The sequence below is a fragment of the Marmota flaviventris genome, chromosome 1 (assembly GCF_047511675.1).
Source record: "Marmota flaviventris isolate mMarFla1 chromosome 1, mMarFla1.hap1, whole genome shotgun sequence".
NCBI classification, from domain to species: Eukaryota; Metazoa; Chordata; class Mammalia; order Rodentia; family Sciuridae; genus Marmota; species Marmota flaviventris.
Genome location: NC_092498.1, coordinates 187,273,670 through 187,295,499, shown reverse-complemented (window position 1 = coordinate 187,295,499; position 21,830 = coordinate 187,273,670). Strand labels below are relative to the sequence as shown.

Here is a 21,830-nt window from a genome sequence, read left to right as displayed (position 1 = left end):
TCTCTTGGCCTCTGCTGCCCTTGGGTGGATTTGGAACACCGACCTGTGTTCATGTTAAATGTTTATGGCAGCAGTAACTCAGGGTCTGTTTTCTTATCGTGGTTTAAACCCACTGAATGACCCAGGATGCCCCAACCCTCTCCCACCATGGGGTCACTATTCTTGTTCTTCTTTGAGGCCCTGTGGTGACTACCTTGGTAGAGCCTTGCTGAAGCAGTCTATTCTCTGGCCCCAGTATGGTGGTGGCCTTCCAGCACCACATCCATTTCTGCAGTGGATGTGAGGAAAAAACAAGAACACTTTCATATGTCCTCATTTTTTCTTAGCCTCCTATCAGATTTCTTCCTTGAGCTTCCGACAAACTTTTTAGTTCCCACCCTCTCATAAACTGCCCCTCCATATTCACCCTGTCTTCTCTTGGGCCTGCCTCCCACCCCCTTTCTGTCGCTGTTTGGGGATGGAACTCAGGGTCTTACATATGCTGGGCAAGCATTCCCTCTAAGCTACATTCCAGTGCCCTCTTTTGGATCTGTAAACCTCAGCGTTGTCTCAATGGAGGAAGAGCACTGGGAGGAGAAATGTACAGAACTTCTTAAGCCTGCAAAGCCCACCAGCATGTGTTTCATGGCACAAGTTCCACACCCATTCTCTGACTCTCCAGAGCTGCCTCTCTGATCCTAGGTACTAGGTCCTAATTTCAAACTGCTGTTTGCCTGCATGTCTAACAGGTGCTCACACTCGGCAAGTTCCACAGCAAATGGATTCTCTTCCCCTAATGGACTCCTGTTCTATCCCCGATTACCTTGGGATGTTAACTTCTTCAATTCATGCTCCCTCAAATACTACCTCCCTTTTTTGATCAAGTGCTACCAAGTCTATCTTTGAAATATCTGACATCTTCTGTTTTTAAACCTCTGGGGATTGAATTTGTTATTAGCCTCAGACATGCTAATAACAAATCCATCTTAACCTTTCAGTTCTCATTCTCATTATCTCACAGTAAATCATTACCATGTCCAACATTCTTGCCTCTAGTCAATCCCTCCCCTCTACTGGTGATACAGTCCGTTTGCCATCTCTGCACTGCCCACCAGGGCTCTTTAGGAAATGTACGTGTCAGGGGTGGTGGGGTATCACTGTTGTTTATCCCTGTGACTTTGAATGCTGTGGTGTTTAAGAGGCAGTAGCCAATTATGCTAATATTATGCCACGTGCAGAACAGGCCTGCAGAAAATGTGCAAAGCAGCTCCAGTAGGAGATACATATCAATAGATATATTGCAAAGAACTGGCTTCCATGATTGTCGGGGCTGGAGAGGCAACTCCAGAGATCCTTGGGGGAGGGCCAAGGGGAGGAGCAGCCTGGGAATCTAGGGCACAGGTGGGATTTCTTCATCTCAGAGAACCCTCAGCTCTGCTTTAAAGACCTGCCAACGGATCAAATCAGATCCACCCAGATTATCTAGGATTATCTCTCTCTGCCATACTCCACAGGTCTACCTAAATTGCCTTTCAACAAAGCCAACCAAAACAAAACTGCACACCTGATTCTATCTTGGTAAATTATCCCATACTTGAGATGATGAATAAATCTTCACATAGTAAGTTCTAGAAATTTTTTCTAAGCTTTGGGAGAGTTAAAAAAAAAGATTTCTGTGATAACCTAATATTGTCAAGCAGTTGAAATGTAGCGCATACAAGTGTGATTTTAAATTCCCTCTACCCTAGAGAACAAAGCACTCACCAGCAAAGATTATTTTTTAAAACCATGAACTCTTCAGAAATTCAGTTCATTGTGGGATTCTTACTGCAGTTCTCTGGTATTACCTGTCTTGTGTTCTTAGCAAACTCTATGACAGGTATTTGATATCTTTCCTAAATTCTCAGATATCTTTATTGCTGACCACATAATTGAACAGATATGCAGATATCCCAATGCTCATTTTCTTAGTGCACATTTTTAAAAAACATTTATTTGTCTGAGTTGCTTTATTTTTTTATTATACCAGATGCCAATTGCAATTGCTGAGCACACTACCAAAGGCATGCGTCTGCAGTCCTCTGCTAAGAGATTAAATTAAGCCATGTAGAAAATGATGTGTTCTAAAAGGACAATATTTTTGTGAACATCTTTGTTTTTATTGTCTGGTTAATTGTTGACTGAATTTCCCCCAAGGCTGTGAAAATGCAACAAGTAATGACTCAGAGAAAGAAGTATCAGGAAAAATCATGACTTGGTTTGGGAATATTCTATACTTGTTATGTTTTGAGAAGCTACAGCAGTGCCTGATAGGGTCCCACGCAGGGACGCAACTCTGGTACCCACTCTCCATCTTCCCTTTTTAAATTAACATGTAATTTATATGCAGCAAAATGGACAAATCTTTGAGTGCTTAGTTCAGTGGCTTTTGACCCATGCGTAATCCTCACCCAAAACGAGATTCAGAACATTTATGTCACCTACAAAATTTCCTTACTTCTGCACAGTTCCTTACCTAGGACAAAGACTGTGATGGCTACATCCCCAGCCCTTTTTATCTTTTATTTTAAAGCAGGGCCTTGCTAAGTTGCTGAGTCTGGCCTCAAACTTGTGAGCCTCCTGCCTTAGCCTCCCCAGTGACTGGGATTATAGGTGTGTACCACTATGCCCACTCGTGCCAGGCAAGTGCTTTACCACCAAGCCATGTTGCAAGCCAAGAAACAGTTTATTTTTTATGATTCTAAAGTAAAACATCTATAGGCTCCAGCTGATATTATGCTTTATATTTATTTCTGGCTTTTCTTCCCCTCTTATAAAACTAGCATTCTGGGCAATTTTTTAAAAATGCACTAGTTTTAATAAAATGGGCTCTTTATTCTTTCCCACACTGTCACAGTTAATTTGGACAAAATCAGTCTGTTACTGTGAGAATTGCTATTCAACTAAAAATGTATTATGATCTGCTGCACACATAAAAATTACATTATAATGAGCAAAACTGAGCTAAACATAATTGTGCCTATACCAGAACTGTGACAGGAAGTGTCTCATAACAGTGGTGATTTCCATATCAGTGATAATTCTATTGTCTGATTGCATTGTATTCTCCTTGCTGCCATATTGATGCACAGAATGTGTCCATCCATTCCTAGGAGATGCAGATGCAAAAAAAAAAATAGTTAACTTCCTTTCTTTCTTACTTATTCCTTGAAAAGTCTTAAGTAATTTTAAAGTAAAAAAAGTAATAGCAGCCAAATTCTATCCCACAAAGTTGCTCCTTCCTTCCTTCCTTCCTTCCTTCCTTCCTTCCTTCCTTCCTTCCTTAACCTAAATCCCTTTATAAGCTTATGTACTTGTTAGAGGTATCTTATGAGCACATCTTTGTGGCCTCAATGTTTAGAGCAAAAGCATTCAATCATCCTCTGCCTTTGGCCAGTGCCTGCTGGGTTATAAGGGCATATTGTCATTGCTAAAGTGGCCACCTGGAAGACAGATGAGCTTTACTACTTCTCAGAAGTACAGATGGCAAATAGGAAGGGAGAAGTCTTCTCCTACTCACAGGTGCATCACCAGATCATCCCTTCAGCCCTTAAGGGTACTTCATGACGTAGGCTTCTGGGCGAGATCAAAAAGCATGAAAGTTACAAACACATTCATTCTATAAGGAACTTCGACTGCTTTTCTGGTCCTTTCCCTTTGATCTCAACTCGGGACTATTTACTGAATATTTGCTGTATTTAGGACATTGTACAGGGAGCTAAGGACGTAGCTCAGTGGTAGAGTGCCTGCCTAGCATCTGATAGGTCCTGGGTTCAGTTCCTAGCATTACACAAACACACACACACACACACACACAAATATTGTGCAAGATGCTGAGGGATTAAAAGGAAAGAATATAAATGAAAACTTCCGGAAATCACATTAGGAAGAATGTGCCCACAGTGGCCTATGGCTTATAGCAAAGACAAATCTTTATTGATTTTTCAAAGCAAGAGCTGCTACAAGATATCATTACAGACGTATAGGTTTTTAAAACCAAAACAACTACACATTCTTACTATACTTTCCATGCTTATAAAGTCTAGAAAAGCACTTCCTTCAGATCGTAAATTCCACTTTATCAGAATTTATACAAATACCCAACTGTGCATGGATGCAATTTAAAAAATAAATACCTCTATTTTATTTATTTATTTTTATGTGGTGCTAAGGATCAAACCCAGAGCTTCGCACGTGCTAGGCAAGTGCTCTACTGTTGAGCTACAACCCCAGCCCTACATAGATGCAATTTTGGCAGTTGCAAGTGATGGCTGATTTACAGCCCAACTGATTCTTGGGTATTGGTGGCAAGTCTGGCCTTAAGTCTGGAATTGCTTGACTTACAGCTTCTCCTCACTCCTGAGTTGTGTGAAGAAAATTGACTTCCTCTGATTTCTTATACATGTGTATTCTTGAGAAAGAAATCTTTTTTTTTCTTTTTTTACTAAATCTTGGGTAGTTTTAGAAATATATGAATTCTTGCATCTAATTGCATTTGCACAATAAAGTTTTCTCAACTAAAAATTTCTCTCTCATCTTTTTTCAACATTGATAGCATTGACACACCTTGAGTGTTTAGTCCATAGAGGGTTGGAAATGCCAATTATGATCTTTAGAATAGGGCACGAGATAACTTGTTTAGATTTAAGGAGGACCATAAGGAGAAGTGCTTAAATTGGGTGTTATTTCTAGGTAAATTTTTAATGACTTCAGTTGAGAATAGAGGAATCAGAATTCTATGGATTGGGTTAGAAAAAGAGGTGGGCTTGGAAAATACTGAATGAATTTCATGGTAAAGTTTTAGGCCTGAAGCTCCTGGGTTTGGTATCAGGAGCTAGGTATGGGCAGGGCTGAAGCTGGAATTAGAAGCCCCTTACTCCCTTTAGGCACTGGAGACATTTCTACGCAGGACACATTCAGCTCTCTCAAAAGGGTCCAAAGCATTTCCCATCTCAGGTTCTAAGTTAGAGGACCAGGGTGGATCCAAGAAGCAGGAGTGAAGAATTCTGAGTCATAAAACCCCACTTTGAATATTGGGAAGACGAGCCCTAGAAAATTGGAGTAAAAGTGCTCTTTCAGGTGCATATTAACTTCAGTGAAACAAGAAACTTGATGAAACTTTGAAGAATGAAACTGAAAAGATTCTTGGGGAAAAGAGATAGTAAACAGTAATTGAATGGACTGTTTACAACACACAAAATGTTTTATATATTTTTTTTCTTTTTTCATCTTGAAAGCATTTATAGGTTTACTTCTGACTCCACTTACCCATAGGGTCTTTTCTTCATCTGCACATCATATCACCATGGAGCTCTTTGGATATTGGCCCCTTGAGGATGTGGGTGTCACTTTAATTGTAGGAAAAAAGAATATATGAAATAAATAAATCGATAAACACAAACTGCTGTCTCAGGTGGGCTTCGTTCATCATTGGAATCTTTTAGCAAAGAAAGGGTGGTTGACTTGTAGCTAATCAATCTTTGACACAATTCATGAAAGAAATTCTCCCCCTTTCAATGACTGCAGACTTTTGCTTTCTTCTCACACTCTCTAGCTGTTCACCTCTCCTCTTCCATGACTTTTCTTCCATTGTCCTTTTGGTCTCCGTGATCTATGCCTTCGGTTTATTGGCGCTGCTCAGCCCCACAGAAGTTCCTTCATGTTTGCTGCAAACAGTCCCACACAGAGAATTATTTGGGTTAAGGAAAAAGGGGCACTTTTCTCCTGAATCATATGTAGTTGCGTCCCTAGTGTCTTTCCTTACAAAAATAGGCACTTCAAACATTTGATGGCATTAATCTTTCTTCTTTATTTAGATTGAATCTTAGGCATACTTTTCATAGTGTCTAATAATTCACGATTGGATTGATGACCTGTGGGAGGTATCATAATGGAAATGCTCCCCCATGCCTTTGGAGGATCCTAAAAGAGCTTGTGCCTAGTTCCAGAGGGTGAGGCAGGTGGGAACATGGATGGAGTCCTGAGTGGACTGCCATTCTTCATCATTAAGGGGACTTCATCTCTCTCTCTCCGTGGTGTGGCTTTGTCTAATACCAGTTTTCCTTGCACCTACAATGGTGCTGAGAGACTTCGATAGCAAATATTTTAGGAAAAAACTTAGAGAAATTTTTGCTAAATTGGTACATGCTATATTCCTTAGAGGTGCAATTTTTTTTCTCCCAGCAGATTGTTTAGGTCTTAGTTACAGAGCATTCTTGCTATCTCGAGTCCTTTTTATCCAATGGTAGCTTGTAGACCTACTCCTTCTTCTTTCTTTTTCTTTTTTGTATTTGTGGACTGAATGGATCCCATAGCAGGTGTACAGCTGGAACTACTGATGTTACTTCTGCATTAAATATTTATAATGCCATTTTACGCATTTCAAAATATGTTCTAACAGGCTTTAGGTGCGGCAGAGGGAGAGAGAGAGGAAATGGGCATTAAAAATTGAATTCTTCTTCCCAGGAAACCTTTGAGAAGGCCAGTTTGAGTAGCAGCAGCAGTGGCGCAGCCAGCCTGAAAAGTGAGCTCTCTGAAAGTGCAGACCTGCCCCCTGAAGGCTTCCAGGCCCCCTGTGGGAAGGACGAGGACAGGGCTTGTGATGAAATCCTGTCAGATGATACCTTCAACCTGGAGCATATTGAGAAAGGTGCTTCTGAGGCCAGTGTGTCAGCATGAATTACACTCTTGACTTCTTTCTGGTTCAAGGTTCATTTGCTTTTTTTTTTTTTTTATTTTTACTGATGTGCAGATATATATTCAGAGCTGGATGATGAGTTGGATGTTTCGGATAACTCCAGCAGCTCCAGTTGGAGCCCTTTGAAAGAGTCGACCTTCAGTAAGTTTTCTGTACAAGTTTGCTATTTGTGGGATCCCAACAGGTATTGGTTTGGGAGTTAGACCCAATGCATAGCCTGGGTTTGTTTTCCAGGTGTCTTGCTAATGAGGACAGGCGCATCTGTCTCTGACAGAGCCCAGAGGCCAGCCAGCACTGTGGTTTACATTTCCTCCGCTGTCAAAGGGATGGTTTCATTATTTCTGCCAGCAAATTGCAGGTTTTAACTGGGGAACTGAGGTAACCAATTTCATGAGAACTAACCACGAGAACCACAGCAATGGCCTTTTATGATTTGTTGGTCAGAGGGACCAGAAACCTGTGGAAGAAATTAGCCTTGGTGTGGACTCATTTTTGTACAATTTTACTTACGTTAATGTGACAGGATATATTATATTTAAGAACACTAATGTAAAACAAAATGTTTTTAGAACTATGAAAAAAATATGATATATAAATTCATCCAATGTTGTTAGTCCTAATTGGAAACAGGAAAGAAAATAGTCATACTGAGGAATAAAACGGAAAAGGAAAATATATATTTAGATAGAATTTAAAGATAAGAAAAGATAGGATCAGGGGCTGGGGTTGTAGCTCAATGGTAACAGTGTTTGCCTAGCATGTGTGAGGCCCTGGGTTCGATCCTCAACACCACATGAAAATAAATAAATAAAATAAAGGTATTGTGTCCATCTACAACTAAAAAAATTTTTTTTAAAAAAGAGATAGGATCAAATACACTCTACAAACCTGAAACGGAAAGACTTCCATTTTAATATGGTTTTAATATTAAAACCATATTAAAATGGAAGTCGGAGAAAAAATATAATTCTCTCAAAATAGTAAGTTGATAGAATATAGAAATTATACATAGAAATCCTCCAAAGTAAATTAAGAGTAAATAATTCTTTCTCCTCTGTGACTCTACTATGAGAGTCTCAATAAAGAAGGTTTAAAATAGTCTAAGGATGAAAGTGGAACTCTAAGGAGTTAATTACATCCTTTGTCTTTTTAAAACTTCATTGGTCCATCAAAATGATGACTAGATCTTCCAGATTTTTTGGTACAATCACAATTTCCAAACCTTGTTCCTATTTCCCCTGTAAGTTCCTACCTGATAGATAAAATGTTTTGATTTGCAATTGGGAAAATCATGAATATTACATGAGAGAAACTTTTTATCTATATAAACATGCATAGTACATTCTAGAGGCAATTCAGTTCTGTTCTAAGAGGTCAGTGCTGTTTATCCCTGGTGACAGTGATTGGGTGGGGAAGGGCATAGGGAGGCAGGAAGAATTTGTATATTAAATTTGTATATGGTAATGTGTAGCTGTCTTGGCAAAGGCCTTAGGGGGATGACTATGACACAGACATGCTATTGTATTTTGCTAACTATTAATAACATTTTTTGTTGTTGTTGTTTAGCATCTACTCTTTGGAGAAAGGCCCCTAAACCAACCTGTCAAATAGATAGTAATTTGTAACATTATATTTTAGTTGATGCTTTCATGAACAAAGAGCATCTTTACAGTATGTATAATTGCTCAGATAACAGAAATGCAGCATTGAAAAAAAATTGCAGAGGACATAAGTTATTTTTATTCTCTTGTTTCAGGCATTTTAAAGAGAAGTTTTAGTGCTTCTGGGGGAGAAAGACAATCCCAAATGAGGTATGTACAAGCTGAGCTCCCAGAAGTATTTTTAAACTTTATAGAGCTGAGTGATTGGTGGTTACATTGAAACTGATTGCCAGAAGATACTATGGACTTACAAAAATGGAAACTGTCAGAGCCTGACCTCCCAGAACCAACCCTCCCAGCTTACCAAGGAGCATGCTGGGAAGAGTACTAGGCTTGCACTTGGATTTTAGTCCAGCTCTTCCTTTTTCTAGCTTTGTGACCTTCAGTCACTTAGTCTCCCTGAGCTCATTGTGAGTTCAGGGGTGGGACAGTTGAGTTCCATGAGGCCGTCTGGGACCCTGGCTCTTTTTATCTGGTTCCTCTACATCCCCAAGGTATACATCTCATCCTCACGGCAAGTGTGGCCATGAAAAGGAAAAAGGAATTGGGGGCACATCCTTTCTTTTTAAGAATATGATCAGTTGTTGTGCCCATGACTGTTCACACATAATTTTGGCCAGAATTTTCTTTTTTTTACCACATCTAGCTGCAAGGGATGATAGAATATACTTGGGATATTCTTTTTTTAGAGAAAGAAATTATTTCAGGAAAATTAGTTGTGTCAGTTAACAGTTGTCTTTTGGAGTAAGGACTGAAATAAAACTATTAGATTTGGGCTTTTGCAAGTCCCTGATAACCTTGAGAACAGTCTCAGTGGCATGGGGTAAGGAGGAGGATGGATTGTTGGTAGTCTTAAAGTTGCAGCAGCAGGAAGTAGAGGCAGTTGAAGAGAGTGAGGAGTAAGCTGGAGAAGTTTGTGGGTGATGTTTGATGAAACAGGACTTCCTACAATCAAGGTAACCTCAGGGTATTTGGAACTGTGCAGAAGAAACCAATGAAGAAGAGATATTCAAATGGGAAAGAGATTAACAGTGTATGGTTACAGAGTAGCTTGGGGTCCAAAGAGTGGGCCTGAAAAACACAGAGGGGAGAGAGGGCAGGCATTTAGATTTCTCTTTGTCTGGAGAGAGAGAGAGAGAGAGAGAGAGAGAGAGAGAGAGAGAGAGAGAGAGAGATACAGTTAAGCTGCAGAACTAGAAAAGAGGTGTCTATCTGTTAGAGGATGTTCTAGGCCTCTGCAGAGAGGAGTGTCTAGATTTCAGGAGTCTGGTCCACCAGGAACAACCAACATAGAGCTGAGTAGAGCTAGGTAGAGGGACTGTTAGAGCTGGGGCATTACAAAAGAAAATTATGACATATGGCTCTACTTCCCAAGTAAGAGACTTTTATATTAAAATGGAGATTTCCAATCAGATGAATTCAGAGATCTTGGCAGCACCAAATAATTCTACTCTTATTTTCTAAAGGGACCCAGGGAAAACTACCTTATTAAAAAAAGAAGAAGAAGAAAGAAATAAAAAGGAATATATGTACCATATATTTAGATTTGAGATGGTTTTTAAAAAGCTAGTCATTAAACATTTTGTAAAAAAAAATGGGTAAACTGAAATCAGCAGGTAGGAGAAGTTCTGTCTGTAGTAGAGATATTGAGACCAGTTTGAGATAAAACTAGGTTCTTTGTTTCTACTTGCAGGTGGGGTTTGTATGAGCTGCAGGCCTCTACAACTGAGAAAGGGCCTTTTAGTGCTACTAGCAGCCAATCATGGCAGGGGATGTCTACTGGTGTCAGCTCTGAGGGTTACAGTTGGCAAAGCTGGATTCTTCTTCACTACTATTGAGTGGCATGTTGCAGCTCTCAATGGCAGGATATGCCTACTAGTGTCACAGCAGACACCAGCAGCTCACTGTCAATTTCTTTTTGCTGGGTTCTTGTCTTGCAAATAAAAGACTAAATTTATGGTCAATGGAAGGCAAGAGTGAAAAGAAGTAGGATTTATTCAAGTAGAAAGAACAGAGAGACAGAACTCTCAAAGGGTAAAAGGGGACCTGATAGCAGGTTGCCACTTGAGTGTACTAGTGTAGAGGTTTATGTAGCTCTTGGGTCAATGCAATTGTTTCAAGTTTATGATAATCAGGTTTTGGAAAAGTACCAGTGGTATTGGTCCAAATTTATGCTAATTAGGTCTTGGAAAGTACTCTTGCTACTGGTTAACAATTGAGCTGAATTTTCCTCCATTCAGACCTGCCCCCATTTCTGTTTTGCAGCTCATACCCCCAGGCTGGGATGTGCGGGGAGAGGTAGAGAGAGGGGTTTGGCACCCTACTCCTCAGGCCCATGCCAGCATGACAGGCTCTGCATACATGACCCATGTTCACTGCCTGTGTTCCAGCATGCCCTGAATAAGGTCTTGGCTTCAGTATTACAGAGTGAGCTTTAACTTGGGTTTATGAACATGTTAACAAATGGAAAATGGCCTGTACCCTGAGGTTGAGACTTTGGAAACTATGTTCTGAGGTAGATAAAACATGATGTAACATTTGCATAGCTCTGCCATGTAAGGGCACTTGTGCTATGACATGACATCAGGAAACACAGGCTAGTTTAAGACAAGCTCTCTTCCCTCAAGGAACTCACAGTGTAATGCCAGACAAGGGCAAGGCTGTAGGAGAGCTTATGACAAAAGACAGCCTGTACCTCATGTCAGGGGAGAGGGCAGAAAATTAATAATTTTTTGACTTCCAGGTGATTCTTAAGTCTTCTCTGAATTAAAAGTAGAGATCTCTAAAATGTATTTATAATTTTAAGAAAAACATTAAATAGAGCTAAATTAATTTTCAGTCTAATTTGCTTGGAATTTTCTTGTTTTATTAATGTGAACTCATCCTACAAAACATTTAGAAGCAAAATGATAAACTCAAATATAAAAGAAGATACTAAAGCTACAGAATAGAGTAAAAAAATAAATAAATAGAAAATCGAGCCTGTAGAGGTTTTTTCCTTGTCTATTTTGTGCCATGTAGCAAATAGTGTAACATAATGAGACTTTGGGCAGCTCTCCCTCTTGCAGACTCTTACTGGCTCATAAAAAAAGGGAGTTGGTCCCAGTGAACAGATGTCACAGGAAAGTATATACCTGATCTGAGCACAACTCAGACTTGGCCCTGGCTAAATAGTACAGAGAGAGCGCTTGGGCATAAATTCTTGACTTTGGTCACTCCAGATAGCAGGAGCTAAACTTAAACCAATTAAGAGCTAAAATAACTCCCTAATAACTTGGGATAGGCTTTATTTTGCAAATGAGTCAGGCCAACAGGGTAAAACCTGAGCAAATGGAACTAGAAAAGACAGCTTCTGCCTCATGAAGGAAATACAGAAGTTTGAAGGCTAGAAAAGGCAAACTCAATATTAGAATTGGAAGGTACCCAAACTTTTTCGGGAATATAATTAACAGTAAGACCAAGAGATGATCACTCCCCAATTTCTTTGAAATTTCTAACTTCAGTCATTTAACAATTTTATTAAAAAATCTTCTGCCTGCATTACTATTTGCCAGGAAAGATTACAAATGGGCTTAACGGTTTTGAGTATGAGCTTTTATGTATAGCTTTATAGGTTGATTCTATATATATGTATGCCAGTTCTCCAGTAAGTCACATTTTATTTAACTTAAATCATTCTGTAGAGTGAAATTTGATAAGGCACATAAGAATTTCAACCTCTATTAAACTAAAATCCTAGTAATGTCTGGTCATTGTAAAAATTGCCTTCTTAAGAATATTCATCTGAACTGGACATGGTGGTTGGTGCATGCCTATAGTCTCAGCTACTTTGAGAGACTGAGATGGGAGGATTGCTTGAGTCCATGAGTTCAAGACCAACTTTGACAACACAGTGAGACTCCATCAAAAAATATTTATTTACTTATTAAAGTGATATTTATTACTATGTATCAAGCATGCTCCAAACTATGTGTAGTTTATCTTTGCATTCCTGAACACAGTATCTTGCATATAGGTACCAGTCCACAAATATTTGTTAGTTAATAGATAAATTACTGTGAGGTTTTTTGTTCTTTTTAGTAATACACAACAATAGAATATATTTTGATGTATTTACACAAACATGGAATGCCTCTTATTCTAATTAGAATCCCAGTCTTGTGGTGATACACTATGTAGATATTAACTGTGGTGTATTCGTATATGTACATAGGAAAGTTATGTCTGATTGAGTCCACCATCTTTAACTGTAAAGAACTGAAATCTTCTTTACTGGCTTGGATCTACAGCTTTTGACATAGTCAGAGCTTAAGGCCCATTTTTTTTTTTTTTTTTTAAGATTCGGTTGCTCAGGCAACAAGATTTTTCCATGCCTGCTTGCCTCCTGTTGCCAAGGCAACCCAGGGTACAGTTGGCAAGCTGGTTTGAGACATCAGATGTTTGCAGTACCAGAGATGCCTGTGGTTCACAACTTCTTTGATAAATTGGTGATGCATATTTGTGTTTGAGAGTATGCTTCTGACTCTAATATTTGTATATAGAGATGATTATGGTCTTTGTGATCATAAGGCATCAAAGATGCGACCTGAAAGACCCCTGTGCCATCCTAGAACCTGTGATTATTCCCACCTTTAACAGATGTCTTGCTTATTTTTACTTGTGGCTATTTTCTCCTCAGCCCTTTTTCATAATCTGTATCTAGTTTTCCTTTGATGAAATGGATTCTTCTTGATCATGACTTGCTAGAATCAACCTGGCCTACCTGCCAATATCATAGTCCAGCCGTCTTCCAAGCAAAACAAAACAAATAAAATGGAAACAAAACAATGCCCCACTTGATTCCTTTCCTGCAACAGTTCTACACTCTGCTGGCATATTGCTCATCTGTTTCTGGCTGTCACTGCAATATGAGTGCAGGGCACAGGAGCATCATACACTTCCTGGTCCTGATAGCAGCTCTATTAACTTTATAGACAGATGAGGGCCCTTATTGAATATGAGAGCTCAACCCTACCTAATGTCACTTATTAACACAAGACATGCTTATGAATGTCACTGCCCAGAAGAGACTTTCAGCTGTAAAATCCTAGTTAGCTCCTCTGGTGTAGTTGCTAGAGCCTCGGAAGGCATATTCTTAATATTGTAAGCCAAGCTTCTCATTTTAAAAGGTTAAAACTTTTTAAATTATTGTCAACATCAAGCAGTGTTGACTACTTTTCACAATTTAGTTATGTGATACACTAAAATCCACGTGAAAATATTTTCTTCACTCAGAGATATATTTAAAGAAATTCTTATGGGAGAGACAAGTCTAGAGCTTTATTTCCTTCATAGCCAGGACTCTGGTGACAAAATAATTGGCCCAATAATTCATGCTCTGTTTGAATTAATTCAGTGAATAGTCTATCGAAAATTAAAAACAACAACAACAAAAAAACAATAACGACAACTCATGTCTGTGTTCTCCACCTTACCCATTAGTGATTTGGGGTGGAAGTTGTAGGCTTATGCTCATTTTTGACATCTCCAGGTTCTCTTTTGACTTATGAATTCTGACAAGGTCACAGCAGATCTGAAGAGTCCTGCAGGTGATGGCCTTTTGGAATCCTTTCAACCTCCGAGGCCCTGAAATCCTTTGGTCAGTCTGAAGTGCTACTGGCTAGCACTCATGTTAAAACTTTCAGAGGTCACATTCTTCAATATGTTTGGGCCTTTTCACCAAAAAAAAAAAAAATGTCTGGAATGTTTCCTTTGTGTTTTCCAGCTTGAGCTATTATGGGAACGCCATCCTCTGTGGCCATAATGTTCCAGTGGACATAAACACTCCACATGCTTCCAATCTAGAGAGAGGCCGACTTCCCTCAGGCTCTGCATAATTTCAGTCATTTGTCCATCTGTGGGCAAAAACAATTGCACAGTAGAAGCTGTCACCACTGATCACAATGAATCCGTTCTGTTTTGAAGTTTCAGATGACTATTTTCTTATGGTTAATGATATAGTTTCCAGAGAAATCAATGTATTTTTTTCCGGTTATACTTAATAATCTCTTAAGTTCTAAGACTATGGAGACTGGTTCTTTTTGCCATCCCCTCTCTAGTGTCTAGCACAGTGCCTACTTGGAGTAGGAAGTCAATAACTATTTAGTGAATATTCGAATAAATGAGTAAATGTGTGATATTTCTTTGTAAACATTCACCAAAGTTAATTAAGGAGGAATTTAGAATTATATAAAGGAGTAACAAGGGTGATACAACCTGGTGTTGCCAGGAGGGCCTCGTTCACATATCCTACTATGTATTATATTTTTCAATATGTGCAAGTATATGAAATATTGAATTCTTCAGGACAACAACAATAGTCATCTACCTCAGTATGTGAGTGGTTACCAGCTTTTCAGGAACACCCATAAACTTGGATAAAAGTTCTCCATAAGTTGGATTTTTTATTCACCTTTTAAGATGATGAGGCCTGTTTTGGGCTACTACTGTAGGGTTAGCAACTATATGGCCTGACTGTAATGTGTATATAAGGACTTCATTCTATGGAAGCATCAGTGTTAAATATGGAGAGTGCTGGGCACCTGTGACTGACTCTTGAACAGTTGAAATGTGGCTGGCATAACCAAGGAACTAAATTTTCTAGTTTCACTTAATATTATTTTAAATGTAAAACCATGTAAAAGGTCATTTATTTTTACATGTTAAAATGATAATATTCTGGGAAATATTTGATTAAATAAAATTGTAAAATCAATTTCACTTTATTTATTTATTTTACTTTTTAATAATGTGGCTACCAGAAAAAAATTTAAATTATGTTTGTGGCTTACATTATATTTTTATTGGGCAGTGCTGGACCCATCCAGAAGGCTAGGAGATAATGGTAACCCAAAAGCATTTTCTGGGCTCTGTTGCGTGTTCAAGGATGTGAGGAAGCCAAAGCAAATGCTCAACTCTTTAGCCCAGCCCCGAGGCTACCCACCCACATGGGGGCGCTCCTGTGAACCTCCCTCTTTTGAACTCTCAGAGAGCTTGTCCATTCCTTTCTCTCTTTAAACATATTTCTTATCAGAGGTCTATGGAAAATATATTAACACTCCCAAACTGGCGAGTTTCATTATATTTCAAGGCTCTGGAAACTTGGGCTGGGAACAGGAAAAAAAGAAAAAGAAAAAAAAATATATATATATATATATATATATATATATATATATATATATAAGATCAAGAGAGGGGCTGGCTTGGTGAGAGTCAAGGGGGTAGAAAGGGATAGAGAAGGAACTCAGAGGTGGATACAAAGAATTTGGTATTGTTCTAGTACTCAAGTGGTATGAGTGAAATTTTGTTAAAAATTTAGGCATAAGTTGCATACAGGTATAGAAAATTTGATGATTAAAATGAAAGAATTGGGGCAAGAGAATTATCAGTCATGTTTGCTTGTATTTGAATCCTAATATTCACTCCTATTGAGAAAATACCTTCCTGTGCCTCATAGATGTTCAATATATTTTTTTATTGGATTGCATTACATCAAAGTATAGTTCTTGTAGCTTGTCAGGGCACAGATGTTTCTCATTTCATTACAAAAAACAATTATGAAACTGGCTGTAGGTTATAGTGGGAAAATATAAGACTGGAGATTAGGAGGAAGGCCTGACACCAAATTTCAAAATGATCAGGCAGTCTAGAATTTAGAGGCAAGAAAATCAAGGGATATGAACAGCACTGGAAACTCTAAGAAAAATGTAACCCTTTTAAATGAAAAAAATCATCTCATGTCAACGGAAGACTTATAGGTTTCTTTTCTTTTTTTCCTTCGAAGACTACAGAAACCAATAATGGAAAATCCAACATATAACATTTAAATATTTTTTAGAGTTTTGATTTTAAGTGTAATAAGAAAATCACACAGGGCATGAAGATTTATATTCTTAATTGTACTTAAAACTTATAAGCAGCCCTGGTAAGACAAGAGTTCTTCCATCTCTACCTGTTTGCATGTCCATTCTGTTCTGCTTTAGAATTTGTTTATTTCCCTTAACCTCTTGAGAGTGTCTTCAAGGAGAAAAGCATGCACTTAGATTTATAATGTAGACCACAGCAGAGTAGGCCAACAGCAAATGTTTGTCAAGTCCAAGTCGAAAGAGTCATTCTAATGGCCTCTACTTTGGTTTCCAGGGACTTCATTGGAGGAATAGGATCAAGACCAAGACCAGGTAACTTAGTGTTGGTAGCAATAGAATGCAACATACCTTCCTGAAATTCAGTGTGATTTATGTTACAGTTTCATACCTTTCCCCCTTTTATTTCTTCAGCTTTGCTGCCTCTTGACCTGCTTCTGAAAGTGCCACCCCTCATGCTCAGGGCCCACGTTAAGGAACTAGAGGCCAAGTTAGGGACAGGGTGGCAGTCCCACAGCCTTCCTGCTGTGATTCTTCGAAATCTCAAAGATCATGGTAGTACTCCTTAGAACACATTAATGTTAAGTACAGAATGGGTGAACACAGAATTATAGTTGGGCCTGAAACCTCTGGTGGACATTTGAGGGGTAATTTTAATACAAATAGCAGGAGAATTCTGTTTGGTTTTCCACCATTATTGCAATTTGATGTTAACAAAATGCTTTCTGTGTTCACTTATTGACTAAAATATTATAGGCTCTTTTTCCAAAATTTGCATTTCTACCTTGGTGGGAATGTTAACCAGTTAAGCTATTGATGCTTAAGTGTGTACCTACTAACAAAAAATAGTAACTGTGTTTCATGTAGGTATTTCTGTAAACTCTATGCTTACATGATCCAAAGAGTGAATACTTTTTTTTCTTTCTTTCTTTTTTTTTTTTTACTCTGGTTCATAAAATTATTTTCTTTGTATTTGATTAAAATGATATTTTATTATATTATTTCTCTAATTTGTAAAGTATGGATCCTTAAACATAAAAGTTTATAATGTTGGTTTGGGAAGGAATGGATGTGTTAATTAATCTGTTTCTAATTTCTTTGGGAGACACAGAGTCCAACAGTAACAGTAAAATTATTAGCTAACCCTGGACAATTCAGAAAAAAAAATCCCTAGTGATTGTGGTTTAATATTTGTGAATGTTCGACTCTTGAGTATAAAGTTCTATTTGACTATTTTGTGAGATTATTGTTTAATGCTGTGCTCACTTTAGCTTCTTTTTGATTCACAATATTTTGTGCAGTTGATGTGTATGGTGAACATAGATGATGTGAATGGATTCACTGTAATCTTGGACCATGCTTAGTAGACATTTGTTAAATTTTCCTTGAAAGAGTGATTGACAGTGTGAGGTCATTACAGTGTCAGCATAGATGCAAAACAAGATGGCTTTATTATTGAGATGCCTAAACTACCATGTTGACCATGGCTCTGTTCCTGATGTGTTGGCAAAGGTAAGTTAATAATGTAATCATGAAGCTAAAATGATTGTTGTTGACTGATTCTATAGTGGCAAGTGTGAGACACACATATGTGTTAACACTTCATGGTTCTCTTCTAATTAATAATAGGAATTCTTTTTATTAAAGGGCATATTGAGTTGGACCAGTGTAAGGCTTGATTTTATGTCAGTGATATTGATCAGATCTCTGGATCTTTAGCAAACTATTTATATTATGGCACAGTTTACATATATCCTTTATTCTTCCACTTTGTTGTACCTTCTAATTTTAAAAAAGTCACTAATTTATATATTTTAAAATATGAATCAGAAAACACTAAATCAACTGGCATCTTCAGTGCCAGTGAATGCTACCTCTGACCTATAAAACAAGTTAACAGTTTTTCCAATATTGTTGAGCACATTATTGCACTGGAGAAAATTTGGGTTGCCACTCAGATTTTGTGAGTATTCACATTTTTGAGTCAAACACTAGACCTTCATTTTTCTCCATCTTAATACAGAATTATTTTTCTGTATATTACTAAAGTCGTACTTTTTAAAGTGTTGTAGGTAAATTCAAACTATTAGTTGTTTTTTTTTTTTTTGAGAAGAGAGAGGAGAGAGAGAGAGAGAGAGAGAGAGAGAGAGAGAGAGAGAATTTTTTTAATATTTATTTTTTAGTTTTCAGCGGACACAACATCTTTGTTTGTATGTGGTGCTGAGGATCGAACCCGGGCTACACGCATGCCAGGCGAGCGCGCTACCGCTTGAGCCACATCCCCAGCCCCTATTAGCTGTTTTTATCAAATTTTCTAATAACTGGTACCAGCCCCATTGACTTGGGTCACCTTATCTGCAAGTCATGCTTTTTTCTAGTCATTCCCTGGGTACTTCTGGCCTCAGAGTGTAAAGAGGGGACATTGACACTGTACTCTAACAACAGGGAAGTGAGTCTGGACCAAGGTGTCAGGAGATCACTTGTGAGTCACCTTAACAACTTGTTACTAAGAGTGGGTAAAGCACTGATGTGTTAATGTTTTATTTGTTTTTTTTAAGGCACATTATATTGGTGTGTTTTTAAATTTTTATTTACCATTTCATTTAGTTTTCTTGGATGGAAAGGAACATAATCAACATCTACAACCCTGTAGATGTTATTTTGCCTAATTAAAAAAAAAAGGCAGGAAGGGAGAATTTTGTATGAGTGTGATATTGATTTTTCTAGTATGTGAACATTATTTTCCATGTGCTATGGCAGAACCACAGGTAAGAAGCATTATTTTAGAGTTCCAAGTGGGCTGTGTTATAATATGGTCTTTCCCGTATGGAACTTATGGATTTTTAGGTTCATAGTGTGATGATACAGCAGTATTTAAAATTACCTCCAAACCTCTGTGGAACATAATATGAAACTATTTCAAGTTACTTTTATTAAAAGTCCTCTTGTTCTATCTTCTAATACAAACAAATTGTATCAATAATTTATACACATTTGGGGGGTTAAATACTAGGTTGCAGTTCCCTGCCAACAGAAATGAAAATTTAGGAATTCCATATTGCATCATTGAAAATATTAACGTTATTAACGTGGACTCAATGAATGGATATATATCTATATATCTATCTATCTATCTATCTATCTATATATCTATATATCTATATATATATATATATACATATATTTTTTTGGCGGGGGTGGTTTTGTAGATTCAATCCAGGGCCTTATGCATGCAAGGCAGGCACTCTACCAAGTGAGCTATATCCCCAGCCCCAGATAAATATATTTAATATGTTTATTTTAGCTCTGTTTCCCTAATCTTTGTCACTTGTGAATTACCATTGGACACAGTTAGCCTTATCTGAGTACCATGTGTGTTACTATTTTCTGAATATTGTTCTTAAACTGACTCACTTTCTCAAACTTACTTACAGGGGAAGTTGATATTATTTCTGTAAATGAGAAACCAGGAAGATACACTTGCCGTAAATAAATGGAAGTTCTAAACATAAATAAAGATCCAAGAAAAACAACATTAAATTCTAATTAGATATTGTTATGTCCTTATCTTTTGGTCTATGGTCTTTGTTATGAAAGAGCATTAGCTAATATTTAAGAATGATGAGGATAGAGTTATACCATACTAAAACTTAAACCTTGATATAATCAGTGGAAAGAAAAAAATGGGAAAAGATATACCTTTTTAACTACATTTATTTCAAATTTGATATACCTAATATTAGTTCCTGATGGCTTAGGGAATTCAGTTCTTTAAAAACAGATTGATTCTTTTATTTCTAGAGTCAAAGCAATTAATCAAACCACTATCTATTACTGAACATTTTGCACAGCCAAAAAGTCCAGGGTCTGTTGTCTTTATTCAAAAAAGTTTTCTCTTGAAGCAAAGGAAATGACATATTTGTGAAAATTTAATAATGTCAAAACAACTCAGGAAATGTATTCTTTGTCATGTACTTGGGGCACACTGTAATGTTATGGATATGTTTAGCATAAGTTAAATGTAAATTCTGGGGTGTGTGTATCAAACCCAAATTTTAAAGTGCAAATGTAATGTCAAGAGTGTGGCCTAATTTGACTGGATTAACACTGGCAGTTTTTCCTCTCTTGCTCAGTTTTTCATTTAGACAGTATCTGACACCCAGACATTGAACTGATGTATGGAGATTCTTATGAATAGAAACTGTCACATCACGATTTCTGAGCTCTTAATTTTTTTCCCCCTAGATAACTATGAATCTATTTTTACACTTGTCTTTTGTTCATAAAGGTCAGATATAAATAAAGTAGTCAACATTTCATCCAAATATTCTAGAGAGCACAGCTAATATTCTAGTTGTCTTTATACAAGCAACCCTTAGTAGCTTGCTTTCATTGACACACAGTATGTAAAAGGGATTTTCACAATTGCCAGTGTGATTTTGAATCCATGTTTTACCTTATTTTATCTCACAGAAACATTTTTAGCATGTAAAAATTAGCTCACTAGATCTTAGTCAAATCTCTTATAATACTAGTCTATGCTATATAACTTGGTGTACAATTATGTTTATATTTTTGTTTGATTTATAGTATGTTATATATGTTTCCCAACTAGATTATGGGCATCTTCAGTAAAATTTTACATACATAAATAGTGGTGTGTGTGTGTGTGTGTGTGTGTGTGTGTGTGTTTTGATATCTTGATACACGCCTTAAGTGGGTTCTCTGAGGTCAGGCCCTTGAAAAGTACTTATTCGGTAACTGATACAGATCCAGCATGTATTTAGCCCTTGTTTATCCTTGCTATTTTATTGAGACCAACTGCATAAGTAGTTTGAAAGAACATTATTTTTTTACATCGAACTTTTAAATACATGCTGATCATCTTTAATCTGAAAATCCAAAATCTGAAATAATCCCCAAACTGAAATTTTTAAAGTGCTGACATGTGAAAAATTCACACATGAGTTCATGTGATGAGTTGCAATCACAATATCCATGCATTAAAAATATCGTGTAGTATTACCTTCATGCTATGGGCATAAGGCATATATAAAACATAAATGAATTTTGGTTTAGGACTTGGATCTCTTCTCCAAGATGTCTCATGATGTATATGCAAATATACCAAATTGTGAAGCAATCTGAAATTCAAAACACTTCTCTTTCCAAGCATTTCAAATAAAGGCTATTCAACCTGTATTATGTTTTTTTTTTTTAATATTAGACTTTAGATTGAAGTAGGAGTAGAAGGTACAAATTTCCTTTATCAATGATGCTTTGCTTCCTAATTCTTTATGCCAACGAAGGCACTGAGGAAATGCACACCAGGTCCCACCAGGATGCTTCCTGGAGATGCAGATTTTTTTCGTGATCTTTGCAGGGCCGTGTCATTTTAATGAGATGCTCAGTCTGACAGAAATTATTGATGGCCTCAATCTGAGACAAGTGCCAGCTGGAATCTGCTGTAAAATGGCAGCTCACACTGCTGCCCTCAGGGTTTCTGCCTGGGAGCAAAGGCTAAAGAAAGGAAGGGTTGAAAGGCACACCACT

General features: G+C 37.6%; 1 protein-coding gene across 8 annotated transcripts in view; it reads left to right on the top strand.

The window, feature by feature from the left end:
- Nek10 (NIMA related kinase 10) overlaps positions 1-21,830 on the top strand; it is a 186,602-nt gene that overhangs the window by 127,787 nt on the left and 36,985 nt on the right. For 5 of the 8 annotated variants that reach the window (XM_071609305.1, XM_071609301.1, XM_027932535.2 and 2 more), the window contains 4 exons: positions 6,484-6,667; positions 6,770-6,856; positions 8,472-8,526; positions 16,555-16,592. In XM_071609305.1, coding sequence (XP_071465406.1) covers positions 6,484-6,667; positions 6,770-6,856; positions 8,472-8,526; positions 16,555-16,592 — 364 coding nt within the window. Of the gene's footprint in view, positions 1-6,483; positions 6,668-6,769; positions 6,857-8,471; positions 8,527-16,554; positions 16,593-16,691; positions 16,833-21,830 lie in introns of all 8 variants that reach the window. The other 3 variants (XM_071609299.1, XM_071609298.1, XM_027932534.2) reach the window with 1 other exon arrangement.